The sequence below is a fragment of the Fundulus heteroclitus genome, unplaced genomic scaffold, assembly GCF_011125445.2.
Source record: "Fundulus heteroclitus isolate FHET01 unplaced genomic scaffold, MU-UCD_Fhet_4.1 scaffold_37, whole genome shotgun sequence".
In the NCBI taxonomy this organism is placed as follows: Eukaryota; Metazoa; Chordata; class Actinopteri; order Cyprinodontiformes; family Fundulidae; genus Fundulus; species Fundulus heteroclitus.
This window is the reverse complement of record NW_023396781.1, coordinates 347,761-369,219: the sequence shown is the minus strand read 5'-3', so window position 1 is coordinate 369,219 and position 21,459 is coordinate 347,761. Positions and strand designations below refer to the sequence as shown.

The 21,459-nt window shown below is 39.9% G+C and overlaps 2 protein-coding genes across 2 annotated transcripts in view; one reads left to right on the top strand and one right to left on the bottom strand.

Moving 5' to 3' along the window:
• The window catches only part of LOC118560024, a 36,735-nt gene that overhangs the window by 9,181 nt on the left and 6,095 nt on the right, over positions 1-21,459 (bottom strand). The gene's annotated exons all lie outside the window — the stretch shown is intronic.
• Positions 10,292-21,459, top strand: part of eno4 (enolase 4) — a 185,458-nt gene continuing 174,290 nt past the window's right edge. Inside the window, exons 1-2 of the mRNA XM_036130670.1 lie at positions 10,292-10,905; positions 16,610-16,738. Coding sequence (XP_035986563.1) covers positions 10,741-10,905; positions 16,610-16,738 — 294 coding nt within the window. The 5' untranslated portion in view covers positions 10,292-10,740. The remainder of the gene's footprint in view (positions 10,906-16,609; positions 16,739-21,459) is intronic.

Genomic DNA, 21,459 nt, shown 5'->3' with positions numbered 1-21,459 from the left:
AGGCCGAGACCTACTCAGGAACTGGTCTGCAGTTAGCGCGGTCCGGTTATGTTTAGCGTGGTCCAGTTCAGTCTGCTGACCATTTACACAAAAGAGTTATCTCAGTTACCGAGCTCGTACTGGTCTCGGCTCGGTTAAAAAAGTGTAGTGTAAACAGGCCTATGGTGTTCGTAATAGACAATCCATGACGAGCACAGAAGTCTAACAACAGAACACCACTCGAGTTCAGATCAGGTGGGCCATTCCTCCCAACCATTCCTCCCAACCCTCCAGGTCCCACTGTCATTGCCCACGTGAGCGTTGAAGTCCCCCAGCGAAACGAGGGAGTCCCCAGGAGGGGCACTCTCCAGTACCCCCTCCAAGGACTCCAAAAAGGATGGGTAATCCGAACTGCTGTTTGGCACAAAAGCGCAAACAACAGTCAGAACCTGTCCCCCCCACATGAATGCGGATGGAGGCCACCCTCTCGTTCACCAGGGAGAACCCCAACGTACAGGCACCGAGATGGGGGGCAACAAGTATGCCCACCCCAGCTCGGCACCTCTCACCGGGGGCAACTCCAGAGTGGAAGAATGTCCAGCCCCTCTCAAGGAAACTGGTTCCAGAGCCAGAGCAATGCGTGGAGGTGAGCCCGACTATCTCTAGTCGGAACCTCTCAACCTCGCGCAGTAGCTCAGGCTCCTTCCCCACCAGAGAGGTGACATTCCACGTCCCAAGAGGATCAGAACGCCAGGGCCCCCGCCCTCTACTGCCACCTGTTGTACAATGCACCCGACCCTTTTGGCCCCTCCCATAGGTGGTGAGCCCATCGGAAGCTGGACCCATGTCACCTCTTTGGGCTGAGCCTGGCCGGGCTCCATGGGCAAAAGCCCGGCCACCAGCCGCTCGCCAACGTGCCCCACCTCCAGGCCTGGCTCCAAAGTGGGGCCCCGGTGACCCGCGTCCGGGCGAGGGAACACGAAATCCATTTATGTTGCTCGTCATAAAGGGCTTTTCTGAGAGGATGTCTGTAGGTATTCCATGAAGTCTGAAAACATGACGGATGAGTAGTTGTGCAGTCTGTAGGGCGTTGGGTAACTTGCGGAGAGGTATCAGATGACAGGCCTTAGAAAATCTATCCACCACCGTGAGGATGGTGGACATGCCCTGGGATGGCGGGAGACCCGTGACAAAGTCTAGAACGATATGTGACCAAGGACGTTTAGGAACTGGGAGGGGGTTTAGTAAACCAGAGGGTGGTTTATAGGAAGGCTTATTCTGTGCACAAATGGGACAGGCTAAAACATATTTGCGCACATCCTTAGTCCAAGATGGCGACCAAAAGCGACGAGAAACCAGAGACTGAGTTCTAAAAATGCCTGGATGGGCGGAAAACTTGGGGTCATGACTCCAGCGGAGAACATCAGGTCGAACAGATCTGGGGATATAAATAAGACCCGCGGGGCCTGTGCCAGGGTCAGGATCGAGGCTCTGAGCTTCGTTAATCCGGTCCTCTAGCTCCCAACGTAAGGCTCCCACGGTGCAAGTGGGGGGTAGTATGGGTGCTGGTTCCTTTTCCTCTTCCTGGAGTGCAAACTGTCGAGACAATGCACCAGGCTTGATGTTTCTGATGCCAGGATGGTAGGTTATGGTTAATATGAACCTGGAGAAGAATTGTTAAATGGGGAAAGGAGAATTGTTAAGAGAGATCGAACTAGAGATAAATCTCCAGAAGCCTAGCCGCTTACCATTTAGTTGGGCAAACCTAACCGGGGAAGTAGTGACGAGGGAACTCTGAGACCGAATGCTCACGGTGGATAGCTGGTGGTTAGCGGCTGGAGGGCGGACTGATGGTAAGTCGGCGAGGGATCTGGAGCGAGCCATGGCAGGCAGGAGTGACAGGTGGAGCAACCAGAGTGCGAAGAAACCTGCAGAATCCCGGGAAGGGAACCTCAGGCCCGGCTTGGTATCACCAAGTAAGTAAGAGGGGGAACGCCAGAGCAAGATCTGAGCTTCAGGGATTCTTAGGAGCTGGTTTGTCGAGCGAGACGTCAAGGCGGGTGAGTAGTCCAAACAAAAACTAAGAAAAAGCAGGAGATCCAAAAAATTGTCAGATTTTAGAGATACGAAAAAACTCACAAGTTCAGGTTTCCAAGATCTGGTCAGAGGCCACGTTGTACCACGACTGGGTAAGGCTCTGGCGTCTTCCATCTGTCTGAGTCATCCTTAAGACGCGAGTGAACACTGCTCCAAACGAGCCGCAGGAGTGGGCCACGCCCCCCAGCCAACTAGAACCACCTGTGAAGCAGAGTTAGAACACCGACCAAACAGAGAACCCTAACAAGGTCGTGGTCAGTAAGAGAGTGAACAGCTGCACTATGAAGCCGCTTTTTGTTGTCCCTCCAAACTGAATTGATCTTTATATCAGGATTAAGGATTCCCTATTTCACCGTATTATTTCAACGCAAAAGCAATAGTGCGGTATGGAGGGTTTTTTTTTTCCATAGGATCGGTATTCAGCAAAGCTAACAGAGAGTCTTGCGGTTTAGCTGCTGAGCATAAACAATGAATGTATATAAACAATTAAATAATTGGATGTGTATAAGATAAATTAAATAACTGAATGTAAATAAACTGAATTATATAACTGTGTGTGTATTAAAGGAATTAAATAATTAGACATAAATTAAATTATTTTAATAATAATTATTAATTTCATAATAATAATGATAATAATATAATATGGGTAAGGGAGGGGGTGTGTGTGTGTGTGTGTGTGTGTGTGTGTGTGTGTGTGTGTGTGTGTGTGTGTGTGTGTGTGTGTGTGTGTGTGTTTGGGGAGGGGGACCGGAAATCAAGGGGGAGACCGGACATCAAGAGGGGACCGGAAATCAAGGGAGACCAGAAATGATTAGGGTCATTAATCATCCATTGATTAAAATTTGTCATAAGGTGGGTACTATCGTCTCTTGGATGAAACATTTAACAAATCAGTTGAAGTGAGTGATTACTTTGGGGATGCAGATACATTCATCAAATCTGTCAGCATTTTAAAGAGACTGGTTAGCCATGACCTCTTGGATGAAAAGAGGCGTTACCGTCTCAACAAACATCTTGCAGTCCTGAGAAAAGCTCAGAGAGGAAAAACTGGTAAAAATGCCAGGAAATAGAACAAACATGCATCATCTCATGGTGGCCTCTTCTTTCTACTGTTCTCTGCTAGTTTCAGCCTATATGTTTCTTCTTTTCTAATTTTTTTTATGCAGAGCCTGAAAATAGGATCTATAAACATTAATGGAGGGAGGGACAAACATAAGAAAGCTTTAATATCTGAGGTGGCATCTCAAAAAAACATTGATGTGTTATTTCTACAGGAAACACACACTATTCAAAATATTGATGACTGGGGCCATCAATAATTATTTTGACAGGGGATCATAATTTCTCTGGTGCATCCCCAAAAATCTCCTTATGGGCATTTTAACATCAGACTGATTTATTACAAGACTTTCTGTCAGTCTTTTTCTGATTTCTGGGGTCAATGAAGATGCATAAAATCAGGTTTTGAAAACATAGGTCAATTGTGGGAGGTGGGGAAAACACAAATTAGAATATTTTGTCAGCAATACACCTCACACACAGAAGCAATAGAAAGGGAGCATTTTGAATTATTGGAGAAGGAAATTAATTTATTGGAAGAGGGCATAATTAATGGGTTAGATAAAAATAATGATAATAATGCAACTTGGGAGAAGAAGAGAGCATCTGTGAGTAGATTTTTATATGGAAAAGCTAAAGGTGCTCTAATTAAAACAAGAATTCTGTCTATTAAAGATACAGATGCACCATCTTGGTTCTTTTTTAAGTTGGAACGAAAGGTCAGGCAACACAACCAGATGATACACCTCAAGAACTCCAATGGAACTGTGACCACTGACCCATCAGAGATGAGGAAAGTGGTCAAAGACTTTTACAGAAGCCTGTTCAGTGCTGATGATTGTGACTCTGACCATGTGGAGGAGATACTGGAAGGACTCCCTCGGTTGGTGGAAGCATCTTCAGCCCTCCTGGAGCCCATCGTTCATTCCAACGAACTGTCTGCAGCGGTGAAACAACTTAGCTGTGGTCGGTCTCTGGGTATCGATGGACTTCCTGCGGAGTTCTATAAGACATTCTGGAATTTACTCGGAAAAGGTTTAATGGAAGTTTTTCAGAGATATTTGGACATACTGTGTCCATGACAGGACAATAATGGATAATTTGTTTTTACTTAGAGACATTATTGACTGATCATAATTCCAGGAACTTGATGTAGGTTTGCTTTCTCAAGAAAAGGCCTTTGATCTAGTCGATCATAATTATAACATTTTATTTTATACAATGGAGGTGGAGCAGCTGTAAAATGAATTACACACTAGTGCTGGTCGGACTTAAGATGTGTAATAGTGACATAATTTTATATTCAACCTTTAATTGGCTGAAACAGTAATCAACAAGTTGTCCCATTTAATAATTAGTATTATGTATTTTATCTGCTGTTGCAACCACAGCACCAAATACACAATGCTTTTTCTAGTTTAGAGATGAAATTTTTTTTTTCTCCAAGACGAAAACGATTATTTGGTTTGGGTGATTTGATGAATGGACCGCATAAAAAAAAACTAAACTTTGATCAGAGTTTTTACATTTAATAGACCATACATTTAATTACAGAAATTGTATAATTTGATTCACTCATCCATCCAAAATATCAACATCATCTTATGTAGAAGTCCAAAACATTTTTGCAATCCTAAACAGTCAATAGGGTTTTATACAAAATGTGACTCAGCTGTGTATATGGGATGTTTTTAAAGCTCTTACAAAATACATTTTCATATAGTTGTTTTCACAGTTGAAGAAGCAAGCAATAAGAAATGGTTTATAATCTGAGCCCACTGGGGAGTGTGGCCTAGTGGTTAGAACATTGTACTTGTGTCCTGAAGGTTCTGGGTTCAACTGCCACTCTCGGCCTCTGAGCAAGACACTTATGCCCAGAATGCTCCCTGGGTGCTGCACAGTGGCAGACTACTCCTCCCCAAGGGGATGGGTTAAATGCAGGGAACAAAATTAATTTGATGCCTCTATGCTGCAATGACCAAAAAGATGATTGTTATTAGATTTGTGTGAATGGAGGATGTCTTTATGTAACCCTAATTGAAATTTGGTGACACACTGGCTCAGAATTCATATATAACACACAGATACAAATCAAAGACATCCATGTAGAAAAAGGAAAAATTAGCATTCATGGAGAAGATACAAAAACATAAAATGAAAAAAGCTAAATTTAAAGTTAAGCTGAGAATCAAAAGTGGAGTACACTTTGAGTGACACTAGAGGACAGTACAGATGCAGAAACTGCACTATTCCACCATTCACATATTAAATTACAGCTCAGACAAAGAAACCCTGATAGGTAAAATAAGTAGAATGAGAAGGCTGCTTAAAGAAATTGTTTCCATATTAAAAATGTCCCATTAACTCTATTGACAACATTATGGAAATATAATTTGATTAAGTTTAATTTCTTGTTAGTACAATATTTAATATTTTGTATATGTATATAAATGTGTCATCATAGACTGTCTGTAACTCCACTAATTTGATAATAAAAATAAAATATTCCTGAGACTATAGTTAACCAGTATACAAAAAGAACCGCACAGGTCATTTATGGATATCAAGCAGTTTAAATCCATTAGTTCAACTCAAAACCACACATTTTGAAAGGTGTCACCAAAAAAATTGTCCTGTTTTTGGCCATTAAAGGTGTTGCACATTCCTCAAACAACAACTAAGCTAAAAAATCTTAAGTGATCAGGAGATCTGGTCTTTGGTTACTCTGCTCTGCTCCGACCAGTGACAGTGAAAGTCTTATTCTGAAGCAAAATGTTTATACAAGGAAATGTTGATCATTGGAATATAGACTATAATTTCAGGTTTTAAAACAAATGTGTGATATAAACCTAATAAATTGCATTAGATTGAAATCAACAAGTCTTTTTATCCATATGAAACATGTCAGTGAGGATTTATCTGCCAGCTAAAGCACATGGGCAAGAATCCTTTTTCAGATATTACAACAGTAATTTTGATTACTCTCTAATTTGAAAGTCTATATGGTGTTTGATATTATATACATGAACAAGGAATTTTAGACAGCAGTAGAAGCACAGCAAAAATATTTTAAACATTTCTAAACTACATGCTGGAAGGTTACAGCTGATTGCAAGTTTCAACTTGCAGTTTCAGATCCTCATTCTCTAAAAAAACAGGTTACCTTAAAATATTGGTATAAAATGAAATGAATAACTGTTACCTAGAAAATGTTATGCTTTTCTTTCAACAAATTCAAAAGATATCCTACCTAAAGTACGGTACTAAAGTAAAAGAAAAAACTTAATGCATCATCTGCAAGATTTATTTATGAAGAATAAAATCAAAATAAAATAGACAAAAAATTAAAAAATCATGTCTAAAGTATCTTTGGACCTTATATTTAATTTATTTTCATGACTGAAAACAACAAACATGACAAACAGCCACAGAGTTAAACAGAAGACATTTATTGTCTTTTAGTTCACTGTGACCTAAACTAACCTCAATTTCATTGAGGATGTCTTCATACTTGGTGATGCAGCCACAAGTTCAGTTCTGAACCAGACACACACACACACACACACACACACACACACACACACACACACACACACACACACACACACACACACACACACACACAAACAAATGCATGGCATAAATCAACAGTAGCATGTAGAAGTTTAGTTTCTTTCAGGCATTCTGTATCATTGTTGCAGGCAATTCTTCTCTTGAAGTTGCAAAACAGTCTTTAAAGCCCACTAATGCTTCCATTCAAACCACACCTGGTCAAGTTTGAAAACACGATAAGGGAGATTTTAATTAGATTCAATTAGAGATGGTGGCCATGTGGAGACCAGGATGCAACTACTGCTTTTCAAGTTGAAGAAAAAAAGATGCGCTAATTAGGCCAGAGGCTACTTTTATTCATGTGACCCGTGGGGACCCTGAACAAGCTGTATAATGTCACCACTTTGACAATTAAAACTTGGATTCATTTGAATGACATAAACAACATTGCATTGGGTGCACTGGAATGAGTTGTCTGTGAACCCTGAAAAGCTTTAGTGAAAGGACAAACAGCAACAGGTGGTCTGCGGAGCGGAGAGTTTGGTGGAGAGAAACATTAAGCAGAATTTCACTGCACATATGTTACAGCACATGCATGTATTTTCAACAAACTAAAAATGATCCAATGAACAGATGTCAGGTGACAGAATTTTTCAGTTTTTATTTTCTATTTAGTTTACCCCAAATAATTGGGTTTATCTCAAAATACACCAGAATTTAAGCACATATTGTGTCTTTGTAAGAGGCTTTTGGAAAAAATGTCCAATCTCCAAACTAAAATATCTGAAAAGAGGATAACAGCAACACTGAATTGTTCCCTATTTAGCCAGGACACCCAACAAAGCCTCTCTAAGGATCCCTGAAACCCCTCAAGGTCTCCTAGTGGATCCTTACAATGGGCAGCAGCACTTTAACAAAAAGATGTTCATAGTTCTTCCTGTGACAAATTAGTTCTAGACACTTTTCATACAGCCCAATTTATATGCTATTTGAATCACTTAGACCAAACTGGTCATCACATGTGAATCATTTTCCTTGCAGCTGCTCCATTTTTTAAAAAGCATATAGGCTCCCAAGAGTTTTTACCCTACCTTCAAATGGAGAAAAAAGGGGAAAAAGAGAAAGGAATGACATCTCTATTATAACCTCAGATGTGGTGGGACAAAGTACAGGACTAAACTAGGCTTAAAAAACTACATTGTCTTTAAGATTGCAGCTTCTAAAATGTTGTCTTTCCTGACAAGGCTGAATGGTTTTTACTTTTTGTTAATGAGCTGCTTCAGGTTGTTGCTCCTTGTAGGTTTAAATGTATCCAAAGTACTGTAAATATGTACGTTTTTCAAAACATGAGTTTGTGACTTTCTGAAGGTAAATCTGTGTCATACTGATTGAAAAGATCCAGATAGAAAAGCTTAGACAGATTACAACTACAGTTCATGCAGGAAATAGTGGAGAATAAAATTACTCTTCCACATCCTACATGGATGTAAGTCCTTTTAAATATATGCTATGAACCACATACTGAAAAGACAGTTTAATGTTCAGTATTTTGGGGTTTCATTTGGCATGTATTATAAAACAATCAGTGTAGTGTTGGAGGATTGCATTCATTCAGGCATTCTAAATATTCAGTATGAAGGCTAAATAGTTTTAGATGAGCTTGAATACGGAAGTGATAGGCTTGAACAACAACTTTGTGGAAAACATCTGCACTTTTGTTTTTCCCCAATGTAGCAGATCCTGTCCTTTGTTTCTTCTTTTAGAGACACAATGATTCCCATTTGGTCACCAGTTCTCTCACGCATGCTTGATTTCTTGTGCTGGAACAGTGGGCCACCCTTGAGCGTGGGGCTCACAGGCCCACTGAACAGCCAGGAGCCTCTACCAGAATAATGTCTTCAATCAAACTAGAAGTTAAAACAGTCAAGAACTGTGTTAAAAAAAAAAAAAAAACTGTTTGTTTGTGAATTTCCCTTTTCATCTGTTTATGAGCTGATCATTTTATTTTTTGTTTTATTTTTCTATGTGGATGTAGTAAAAAGTAGGCAGTATTATTATTATTATTATTATTATTAGTAGTAGTAGTAGTAGTAGTAGTAGTAGTATTAGTAGTAGTATAGTTATTGTTGTTTCTTGTTTTACACAGTGAACAAGCCCCTTTATAAAAAGGTTAAGTGAAGACTATAACTGCATTCCCTGAAGCGCTCCTTCCATTTTAAATATGCACCAATAAAAAAGATCCCATGGGTAATTTGGTTCTTTAGTTTGGATCAGTGGTGTTTTGGGGCTAATAAGCAGCGTCATACAACACAGGCTGATGACAGAAGGTTGTATAATCTCACACACTGTTGAAAGAAGAAATAGTTTGGACACAAACTGCTCCTGAAAGTCATCAAAATATCAGAAGGCAATGTTGGAGCTTAAAATTAGTCTAAAAGCATTTCACAATTTGGGGTTTTCTCGTTCTGAAAACGTTTTATTCAACTATTTTCTTCTGTTTCCAGAAAATGAAATATTGGAATTACGCTGATAGTAGGCTATAAAAGTTACACATCCTTTGACAGACAGCTGAAGTTAATAATAGCCAGGTAATGTTATTCCATGTAATGAATAAATAGGCAACGTGTAGACTATGGTTTGTTTTCCCAGAACTGAAGAACAAATCTATGATGAACTGTTCCATTGCAGGAGATGTTGATCGTGTGTTTCACGGTGAGCCGCCCCACGCTGCCGCGCATAGTCGAGCAGTAGCAGACAGCAGCTCAGACGCAGACTCGCTGCAGAGGAGGGGGTGAACGCCTCAGAGGGACGTTTACTGAAAAATAATTAAGTGTGACAAGTGAACAGCTATTGGAAATAAAAATAATAAAAGTAAAACATCATAGGCATACACGGGTACTCTTCTCATACATAAATCATGAAATTGAAATAATTATTTCTAAAATACAAGACTTTAAGTAGGTCTGAACTGAACAACAAATATACGTTTTACTTTAAATCAAACCGCAGAAGAGAGATTAACACATGCTGTAACGATTTAGCCTAATTAATCCTGACAGAATTTCAAATTTAAGCTGTGGGATAATCGGGACAGTCAGAATACTTTCCTCTTGCAGAACAGAATTTATAAGTAAAATATTGAGAATAGGCATTCAATATAATAATAATAATAATAATAATAATAATAATAATAATAATAATAATAATAATAATAATAATAATGTGTCAATACTAATACTAATACTAAAAATATGTTGTTTTTATATAATTTGATTGTAAAGCTTTGATTTTGCAAAAAGCGAATAAAATAAACAACAAATTTCCAGAACATTCTTTTGCTAGTGTAAACACCTTCTTTTATTTTCTCTGCAGAATGTTCATAACGGGAGGAATGCTGGCCGCCCTCACGGCCTTGTTGCTGTCAGGGATTAAGTTAGATGTGTGTCAGCAGCTCACAGACTGTTAATGGCTCGACACCGGCCGTGATGAAAAGCCGCGGGGTTAAGGTTTCCCAAACCACGCTGTCGCAGATTTTTAGGCCTATTCCAAAACAGAAAACAAAAAAATCATAAAATTAATTTTAGTGATTGGACAGATATTTTATAATAAAACTCCTTCAAATGGACGAAGAGCGGCCGTGTAACAACATAGAACAGTCAGTGCATTCAGTCAGTCAGTAAAGTTAATAGGAACTTCACATAAAGACGCTGTATACAAAAACCTTACTGATGTGTTAAGATGTTAAACCCGACTGTTCTATTCGTTATTTAATAAAGACTGTTGGGCTGGACGAGCCATCATCGAGCAAACCATATTCAGTCTAACTCGTTCACTATGATCATCCGTGATAAAGTTTTTCACTGTAAAACTCGCTATTAAACTTCAACACAAATCAACAGGGTTTGCTGTAAATTATAACTGATTCCGCCGACTCGAAAAAATGCAAACGTCGTTGCACTCGACGCTCCCTTCAGGGTCTGTGGTGACCTGTGCTTTGTGTTTCCATGGTAACACATAACATTAAAACTGTTTGGTCGGATTTATGGAAAAATGTCTGCACCAACGTTAAGCGGCCTTCACTCAGAGGAGCTGGATGTGCACAAAATGAAGAGCGCAGCGGCTGAGTTTTACCGGATGAACGGAGTTCCGGGAATAATAGAGAGAGCTCTGAATGAGCTCTTCCTCGAGCAGCCTGCAGACGTTAATGGATATCTGGTAGGAGGCTGTTTTCATCCCGCCGAAGGATCACTGTCGGAACACATTCGTCCGGTTAAACAATTAAATTATAATACCATTAAATTGACGACAACGCCAAAAAGCCTTGTGTTTTTAGAACTATAAATATGTTGAATTATTAAGTAGGCTATTTCGTTTGTTAACAATGTCATTCCAGTGGTAGCTTAGTTTGGCAAAATTGCGTCACATATAATCACATTTGAACAGTTTTTTTCCCACTGGTTTCGACAGGTGTCATTAATAAAACCTAATATTATTTCATTCATATTTCATGGCCCAGTAAATCTTCTCTTGCTGTGCTTTTATACAGTGCTTTATACCGTGATTTCAATTACCTATTATTGTTCAGTAGGCCATGATGTTCGATTCTTGTAAAATTATACATCTATTGTTATTTTTGTTTTCATTATTTCAGATAGATTTTTAATATTTCTGAACTACACAGTCATGAAGTTCAGTTAACAGCTAAAGAATGTTTTTAATACCGGCCAGACGTCGGATCGGAGCGAATCGAAAATAATTGATTATAAATCTTGAAAATTGGAAATCTAATTAATTCTTGAAATCTGAATTGATACCCAGCCCTATATATATATATATATATATATATATATATATATATATATATATATATATATATATATACACACACACACACACACACACATACACACACACACACACACACACACACACATATACATATATATATATATATATATATATATATATATATATATATATATATATATATATATATATACATATTAGGGCTCCGATCCGACGTCTGGCAGGTATTAAAAACATTCTTTAGCTGGTTACTGAACTTCATGACTGTGTAGTTATAGAACATTTTGATACTAGTATCATATTAACATTCAACAGCAATTTAATAAAGTAATGATTGTTAATGACGACTGTAAGGACCAAACCCTCTCCCTGAGACAATTGCTTTCACAAACATGCTGTGGGGCAGAATAGTCCAAATAGATCCATGGTAGAAACCAGAGGACACCAGAAATATCTACAGCTGTTCTTTCTATTCAATTTAATTAATTTAATTTAATAATTAAAAATATTTTATAAACCCAAAAGGGACACTAAATTTGGAAACTGACCTGCTGCATTATTAAAAATATGACATTAAAAATTCACCTCCCTGACTGGAGTGTGAAGACTCCTGTGATGTATGCTGCATCCATGTTTTCAAGCCCTAGATGGAGCCTGGTGCTTTGTTTAGTTTGTTTTTTTTCTGCCAAGCTCTCAGAGCAGAATAACTAATAAACAGACTAACACGGTTGTTAAACTAAATTCGGCTCTCAGTGTGCTTTACTGATAAAAACACAATATTACAGCTCCCACATACTTGGGCATGCTTTGCGTATACTGTGAGCCGCACAGACTGTCTGCAGACCATTACCTTTATAGTCGAGCGTATCTGTTGTCTACATTTCTTGTGACAAATGTCTATATTTCCCTAACCTGACTCGCCAGATGGATGTCGTTCCGCCGTCCTCCGTACGGCTCCACACATCCATCTGGAATCGCTGCCATTGGGAGGGATTTCTTATCACATAAAACGGACGAGGCAATCAGGATCACCGGGTGGGATTTTCATAGATGTGACATATTCAGAGAAGCGATTGTTTGGATTCAAACAACAATGGCTGCTCTCAGCGAGGAAGCAAGCGGTAACATTGATGCTGTTATCATTAGTTTTGTTCAGTTGACTAAGTATTAATTCTTTGATAGAACAACAGAGAACAGCTTTGAAAGCTTTTGTTAGAGGAAACAATGTTTTCACCCTTCTCCCGACTGGGTTTGGCAAGAGCTTGATCTTCCTTAACGTCAGTATCATGGGCTGGTTTCGATGTGAGTGGTTCAATTCAATTCAATTTTATTTTATTTATTTAGCGCCAATTCATGATACATGTCATCTCAAGGCACTTTAGAAAATCAAGTTCAATCAAATCATACAGATTGGTCAAAAGGTTTCCTATCTAACAAAACCCAGTAGATTGCATCAAGTCTTGACAAGCAGCATTCCCTCCTCATGAAAGAGCGTTGAGCCACAGGGACAGTCGTTTGCATTGTCAATGGCTTTGCAGCAATCCTTCATACTGAACAAGCATGAAGCAACAGTGGAGAAGAAAACTCCTCTTTAACGGGAAGGAAAAACCTCCAGCCAAACAGGCTCAGTGTGAACGGTCATCTGCTTCGACCTACTGGGGGTTAGAGAAGACAGAGCAGAGACATAAAACACAAAGCAGCACACATTGGTCCAGGAATCGTTTCTATGTTACATGGTAATAGCGGATGATCTGTCTCCCCTGGTTGATGTCACAGCTAACAGATCACCAGACCAGGTGTACCTTCTATGAAGAAAAAAATGACAGAGAACAAAAGTTAAAAGCTGAAATAACAACAAACAATGCAAATTGGAGAACAGTAGGGGAGCTCAACAGAATGAGTTCTTCCACAGGAGAGGAGCCTGTAACATGAGCCACTCTAGTTATAAGCTTTGTCAAAAAGGAAAGTTTTAAGATTAGTCTTAAAAGTAGACAGGGTGTCTGCCTCACGGACCAAAACTGGGAGTTGGTTCCACAGGAGAGGAGCCCGATAGCTAAAGGATCTGCCTCCCATTCTAATTTTAGAGACTCTAGGAACCACCAGCAGACCTGCAGTCTGAGAGCGAAGTGCTCTGTTAGGAACATACGGGGTAATCAGAGCTCTGATATATGATGGAGCTTGATTATTAAGGGCTTTATACGTTAGAAGAAGAATTTAAAATTCTATTCTTGATTTAACAGGAAGCCAATGAAGGGAAGCTAAAATTGGAGAAATATGTTCCCTGTTGTTGATTTTCATCAGAACTCTTGCTGCAGCATTTTGGATCAGCTGAAGGTTTTGAACTGCATTTTGTGGACTTCCTGATAGTAAAGATTTACAATAGTTCAGCCTTGAAGTAACAAATGAATGGACTATTTTTTCGGCATCACCCCTGGACAGAGTGTTTCTAATTTTGGCGATATTCCTGAGGTGAAAAAAGGAAACTATGAAAACCTGTTTAATATGGGATTTAAATGACATGTCTTGGTCAAAATTAACACCAGGATTTTGTACTTTCTTACCAGAGGCCAAGTTAATGCCATCCAGATTAAGTGTTTGATTAAGAAATTTATTTTTTGAGGACTCTGATCCAAATATTATAACTTCTGTCTTGTCAGAATTTAAGTGCAGGAAATTTAAAGTAATCCAGCTTTTGATGTCATCAAGACATGACTGCAGTCGAAGTAATTGATTGGATTCATCAGGATTTATAGATAAATACAGCTGAGTGTCATCAGCATAACAGTGGAAATTAATCCCATGTTGTCTGATAATTTTGCCAATTGGAAGCATATATATAGTAAAGAGAATTGGTCCAAGGACTGAACCCTGTGGTACTCCACAAGTGACCCTAGAGTTTGAGGAAGATTTATTATTAACATGAACAAACTGGAATCTGTCCGACAGATAAGATTTAAACCAGCCTAATGCTTTCCCCTTAATCCCTAAAGTATGTTCAAGTCTTTGTAGGAGAATATTGTGATCAACTGTATCAAACGCAGCACTGAGATCTAACAGGACAAGTATAGACACAAGTCCATTATCTGAGGCCATGAGAATATCATTAGTGACCTTCACCAGAGCTGTTTCAGTGCTATGATGAGCTCTGAAGCCTGACTGAAACTCCTCAAGTAGGTCATTACTTTGTAAATGTTCACAAAGTTGATTAGCAACTACTTTCTCATAAATTTTAGATAAGAAAATAAGATTAGTTATAGGTCTGTAATTTACTAACTTATTTTGATCAAGAGATGGTTTCTTAAGTAAAGGTTTAATAACAGCTACTTTAAAAGCCTGTGGTACATATCCATTTACCAAGGATAGACTAATCATGTCTAAAATAGTGCCACTGATCAGATGGAATATCTCTTTAAACAACTATGTTGGGATTGGGTCTAACATACAGATAGAAGGTTTAGATGAAGCTAAAATTTTAGATAGCTCAGAAAGCTCTACTGCTTCTAAACAGTTCAGACCCTGTGCAGGTTCTAAAGATTCCTCCAACGCTGCCTCGCTTACTGAGGACGAGGTAATCATGTTTGGGAGGATGCCAGTTATTTTATTTTTAATGCAATCAATTTTATGTATGAAGAATCCCATAAAATCATTACTGCTAAGAACTACATTTGTAGCCACAGCTGGCCTGGAGCAGACTGACCAAAGAGAGGCTGCACAGTACCACATGCAAGTGCTTAATCTCATTGCACAAAATGTAAGTAATGTAATTGCTATAAAACTCTGAAAGATGTACGTCTCTTAGTTCTTCCTTTGCAGGAAACTTTTCTGACATAAAACATACTGTACAGCTCATTAAAAAAAGCCTAGATTTTTGTCTTTTGCTCAGACACATAAAAAATTAGGGGAAACATTGTGCGCAAGTAATGCCAGCTCACACATTTAAGTTCACAGTGGATTTTCTTTTTTAAATCGATCTCTAGATTTATGAATTGATCGGTACAAATTAATAGGAATCAATTCATGATTGAATGAAAAATATATGTACTGCTAAAAAAATTAAGGGAACACTACAATAACATATAGATCTAGATCTGAATGAATTAAATATTCTTATTAAATACTTTGTTCTTTACGCAACTGAATGTGCTAACAGCAAAATCACACAAAAATTATCAATGGAAATCAAATTTATTACCCCATAGAGGTCTGGATTTAAAGCCACACTAAACATTTAAGTGGAAAAACACACTACAAGCAGATCAAACCTTGATGTAATGTCCTTAAAACAATTCCGACTAAATTTCTAGGGGAAACACTGAGTTCACAAGTCTATTTTATAACTATTTTTAAGATGATTTTAGGCGAAAAAGTACACCTCCAAACTTCATCTGTGCAGTCAGTTCATCAGGATTATGAGACAATTTTAATTCTTCTTGGACTTGTCCGGAGCGGCAAAGACCCACTGACAGGTTAGCCTCACGAGACCAGGCCTGCTGCTCCAGCATTATTACTCGGTCAAACCGTCTGTGATTTCCCGCCGACCGGATCTGTTCATCACGACTGAAAAGTGACTATAAAGTGTTTACTCTGTTAGTGGGGGATATCTGCGCATAACAGATATCAAATATGAAAATCTTGGCTGAATGTTTTCTACGTTTGAGTTATAAACTCAAAACGCATTGTCCGTGTTTGTGTGTGTGTGTGTGTGTGTGTGTGTGTGTGTGTGTGTGTGTGTGTGTGTGTGTGTGTGTGTGTGAGAAAGCTTGTTTTCCGTGGCAGAGAAAGCGAAGGAGATCTGCTCAACACGTATAGCCTTTACCCTATATAAAAATAATTTTTCTATAATCCAAAGTCCGCAATACTGTACATAAAAAAACATCCTAGCTGAACTCGCTATGTCATAAAGCTGTTAAGATCAGTCCTGTCTACCCTTTACTTCTGTGCCCTCCTCAGGGAAAACCAAAGACTGGAGCTTTAAATCCTGGGGCTTTTAAGGGAAAAGCGCTATAGTTGTGCACTTTTCAATCAGGTAAATGTTTGATATGAGGTGACCTTGAGTGTCAAGAGAGGCTCCTATAAATAAAATGTATTATTATAATTAAATGTTTTCCTTCAGGCAGGTTACTTTAGGAAACTGTCTGCACCACCAAGGATCACCAGACTGAGAGGAAGAGAAGTTTTTTCTGCAAAAGGACAGCTTATCGTTGAGGCAGAGGTATTCTACATTGTCTGCAACAAAGAAAAGGTAAAAGTAATTCAAACATCATCAACCATGTGTAAATAGGTACAAAATATTTGGCAAAATATCAAATAATCACTTGATTACAGTATGTAAATATATCACAATTTTTTAATATCTCTCCTATCCATAATCCATTAAAGGACAGAGTATAAATGCTGTATAACTGAATTAAACTCAGAGGGGTTAGGGAAAGGTTTCCGCCTGAAACTACATACCTGATATAAATATAGCTCCACAGCTATAAAGTGAAACTGCAAACTTTTGGTATGTGGGTGAAGGTAATCGTTAAAGAATATTCTTCAAATAGAACCACTACTGTAAATGTCAGTGTCTGATTTATTGGTAAATAAACAGGGAACAAAACAAATTTTCTGCTCAAGCAGCTTGTTAGTCACAGGAATTGAGTTTTTGAGCCTCCTAGATATTCAATTTAATTCAGTTCAATTCAATTTTATTTATATAGCGCCAATTCATGAAACATGTCATCTCAAGGCACTTTACAAAGTCAAGTTCAATCATATTATACAGATTGGGTCAGATTATACAGATTGGTCAAAAATTTCCTATATAAGGAAACCAGTTGATTGCATCAAAGTCCCGACAAGCAGCATTCACTCCTGGGGAAGCGTAGAGCCACAGGGAGAATCGTCTGCATTGTATATGGCATTGCTGCAATCCCTCATACTGAGCAAGCATGAAGCGACAGTGGGAAGAAAAACTTCCCATTAACGGGAAGGAAAACCTCCGGCAGAACCGGGCTCAGTATAAACGGTCATCTGCCTCGACCGACTCGGGGTTACAGAAGACAGAGCAGAGACACAAGAGAGACAAAAAAGCACAGAAGCACACATTGATCCAGTCATCTGTTCTACATTAGATGGTAATAGTGGGTGAGCCGTCTTCTCTGGGTGATGTCACAGTTAACAGAACGCCAGACCAGGTGTACCTACTATGAAGATAAAAGAGAGAGAACAGAAAGTTAAAGCAGAAATGACAACACGTAATGCATAATTGAAGAACAGAAGAACTCTATAGAGTGAGAAAATTAGATCCTGATGTCCTCCAGTAGCCTAAGCCTATAGCAGTAAAACTATAAAAGGTAGCTCAGAGTAACATGAGCCACTCTAGTTATAAGCTTTGTCAAAAAGGAAAGTTTTAAGATTAGTCTTAAAAGTAGACAGGGTGTCTGCCTCACGGACCAAAACTGGGAGTTGGTTCCACAGGAGAGGAGCCTGATAGCTAAAGGATCTGCCTCCCATTCTACTTTTAGAGACTCTAGGAACCACCAGCAGACCTGCAGTCTGAGAGCGAAGTGCTCTGTTAGGAACATACGGGGTAATCAGAGCTCTGATATATGATGGAGCTTGATTATTAAGGGCTTTATACGTTAGAAGAAGAATTTTATGAGATGCTGTGCCAGGCTGCTGTCCATATTTTCTGTAGATGTGTTCCTCCAGTGAAGAATCGCTTTCCATGGATCAACCCCATCACGAGCAGCTCTGCGTAATAAGCTCTAAGCTAATAAGCTATTTTAACCGCCGGCTCGGCCTTTCCATTATATTTTGGATGCCTCGGCGATAAAGTCACATGTTCGATTCACAGGCAAAGCGTTTTAATTTAGACCCAAACAGCAGGCCATTATCAGAAATCACTCTGTCTGGCTGACCATGCCGTGCAAACTTGGACTTGCAGCATTTGATTACAGTGCCTGCTGATAGGTCGGGGAGCACCTCGATTTCGAGTAATGGTCCACAATGAGCAGATAGTCTTTTAGCCTGTGAGCAAACAGATCCACACTAACAATCTGCCACAGCCTTGTGTGCTATTCATGTGAGAGCATGGATTCCTTTTGCTGCTTATGTGCATATTCATTGCAGGTAGAGCAAACACTCACAAAGTCTTTAATTTCTGCCTGCATATTAGGCCAATATAGGGTCTCCCTGGCCTGGCGGTAGCAGGCTTCCCCACCAATGTGACTTGAATGGATACAGGCAAGCATTTATGGCCGCGTTGCTCTGGGAATGATGACTTTTTGTCCTCGGAACAGTACGCCATTTTTAGCACTGATCTCGTCGCGGAAAGGCCAATATTCCCGTATGTTGTGAGGTGTTCTGTCCTTTGTGTCTGGCCAGCTTGTGACAACCGTGGACTGAAGAGACTGCATACAATCATCCCTGTCAGTATGCCATTCTGGTCAAGCTGTTGGTGACAATCAAATACTCAGCCTAATTGATGAATTCCTCTTGCTTGTGCTGTAGTAAGCAGATGGCATGATTTTTAATTACAGTCTCACAACCAGAGTGCGCCGCAGTGGCTCTGCTCGGCATATCACTTATTAACATCTCAGATCCTGGCTTCTAGAACACTTTTAAGTTGTAGTTGTAGTTTTTCAGTGTCAAAAAAATGCTTTGAAGTCTCTTAAGTGCACTGAGAAGAAACTTGCTCAATATAGATATCAAGGGTTTGTGATCAGTCTCAGCTGTGACAGCATCACGTCCAAACACGTAGTGATGGAACCTCTGGCTGGCAACCACAATACAAGGGCACTCCTTCTCAATTTTTGCATATTCTTGATGCTCTTGATTCATAGGCAACGGGCTGGCTTTTCTGCATGAGACAGCACCCTAAGCCACTCTGGCTGGAATCACTCTGGACTGTGTCAGGTAGTAACATAGTACTGGCATGGATGAGGCCAGTAACTTCAGTTCTGACATAGCCATATCATGCTTGGGAAGCCAGTGCCATGGTGTGTCTTTGTCCAACAGACACTGCAATGGCTCACAAACACCAGAAAAGGTGTGGCATGAAGTTCAACAGGTAATTAGCAAAGCCTATTAGATGCTGCACTCCTTTTGCACCTGATGGATTTGGCATGTTGACAATGGCAATTGCTTTCTCTGAAACAGGCTTCAATCCACTAGCTGACAAGATGTGACCATGGAACCGAACCTCAACCACTTTTAACTGCAGCTTTTTAAAGCTAAGGCGCAGCTTCACTGTCCTGCAGCGCTCCATTAGCGCCCGCAAGTTGCTTTTATGATCCCTCTTGGCCTCATTTTCAGAGTCTCCAAAGCCAACCACCAAAATATTGTCAGTAATTCACTCGACCCCTTTTAGCCCAGCCAGAAGATCATGTTGTTTGTGTTGGTAGACCTCTGGGGCCACATAAACCCCAAAGGGCAACTTGAGCTAGCGTTTCCTTCCCCAGGGGGTCCAGAAGGTGGTCAGGAGACTGCTCTTGTCGTGGAGAAATGCATGCTTGGCATCGACCAATGTGAAAACCTTAGCTTTTGGCAGCTTGTATAACACATCCTCGAGCGTGCATAAACTTAATATACGGCCCAGGCAATCATAAGTGGAGCCTGACAGCAGGGGCTTTTGGTTTGTCTTGACCAATTCAAATGATAACCAGTGTTTTTGGCCATGAACCATACACACAGTACTAGAAATACCCATGGAGGACAGCATACCATCTGAGTACAGCTTTAACCTGATATTGCTAGGCTGTAGCATAATTTTGTCTGTGTAGCTCATTACATTAAAAGTGGCACCAGAATTAACCTGGCATTGTTGACATCTTGTTTATTTTCAAGGTAACATACCATCCATCCATCTATTTTCTAACATGTCTATCCCTTGTGGGGTCGCAAGGGGGGCTGGTGCCTATCTCCAGCTGTCAATGGGTGAAGCCTCTTCTCCATGTCTTCACTTGATTCACTGTACCACACAATCTTCAGGACTTCCCAAATGCAGGACAATGTTCTTTACCCCTGGAGTGCACAGCACCACAATATTTACATGCATTGCAGGTCTCACTAGGTAGTGGTGGTGCAGTCTGTTTCTGTCTGTTCAGTGTGAGCCATTGCCTAGTAACGGTGTAAACTGCTTCAGCTTGCAGAGGGCGCTCCATCCTTCTCATCCGCAGCTTATTCAGCTGCATGGCACATTTCAGTTGCAATAACAAGTGTTAATGTCTTTTCTCTAAATACTCTACACCTTGTACTCTCATCTGCGATCCCGAGCACGGATCATGTCATCCCTCAGCTGTCCATAATTGCATTCAGCTGCTTTCTCTCTTTGTCTGGTGACAAACAATTCTCCATCTTCCTGTATGCAGAGGCCAAACACATATCTCTCATATATAAAACTTTTAGCGGGCTTGAAGTATTCTGCCAGCACATCCATTATACCCACTGGGTCATTCTGCTGTGCGTTATTCAGATTCAGATTGTGATAGTATACATGCCTGCACTCACTTCCCATCACAGTTTGTAGCATTGCAGCTTGTACTTTAACCAGCCTGCTCGGACGATCTGTGACCAACGCGTAGTCATCAAACTCTGCCCTGAAGACGTTCCAGATCACACAACAGTCCCCAGCAAAACTCATCGGTGATGGTGGTGGTATGGTAGCAGCCATACCCGCTCCCACCGACTCCTGTTGCCGTACAGTTTGAAGAGCCGCATCGCTGGACACACTGCTGCCCTTGAGCGACATGTTCTTCTCTAACAGCCTGTTCCCTTAGCTCTTGTTAATTAAAGCTCTAGATTTCCTACTTCTGACACCATGTTATGGCATAAACAATGCAAGGTACAACAGATATTACACATTATGTTGTGCTATTTTAAATGATTATCACTTAAATTTTTAGAGGTACTTTTTAAAAGCCCATCTAGGGACAAGTGCTGCAAATTAGTTGTTGCTATTGCACTATGACGCAAACA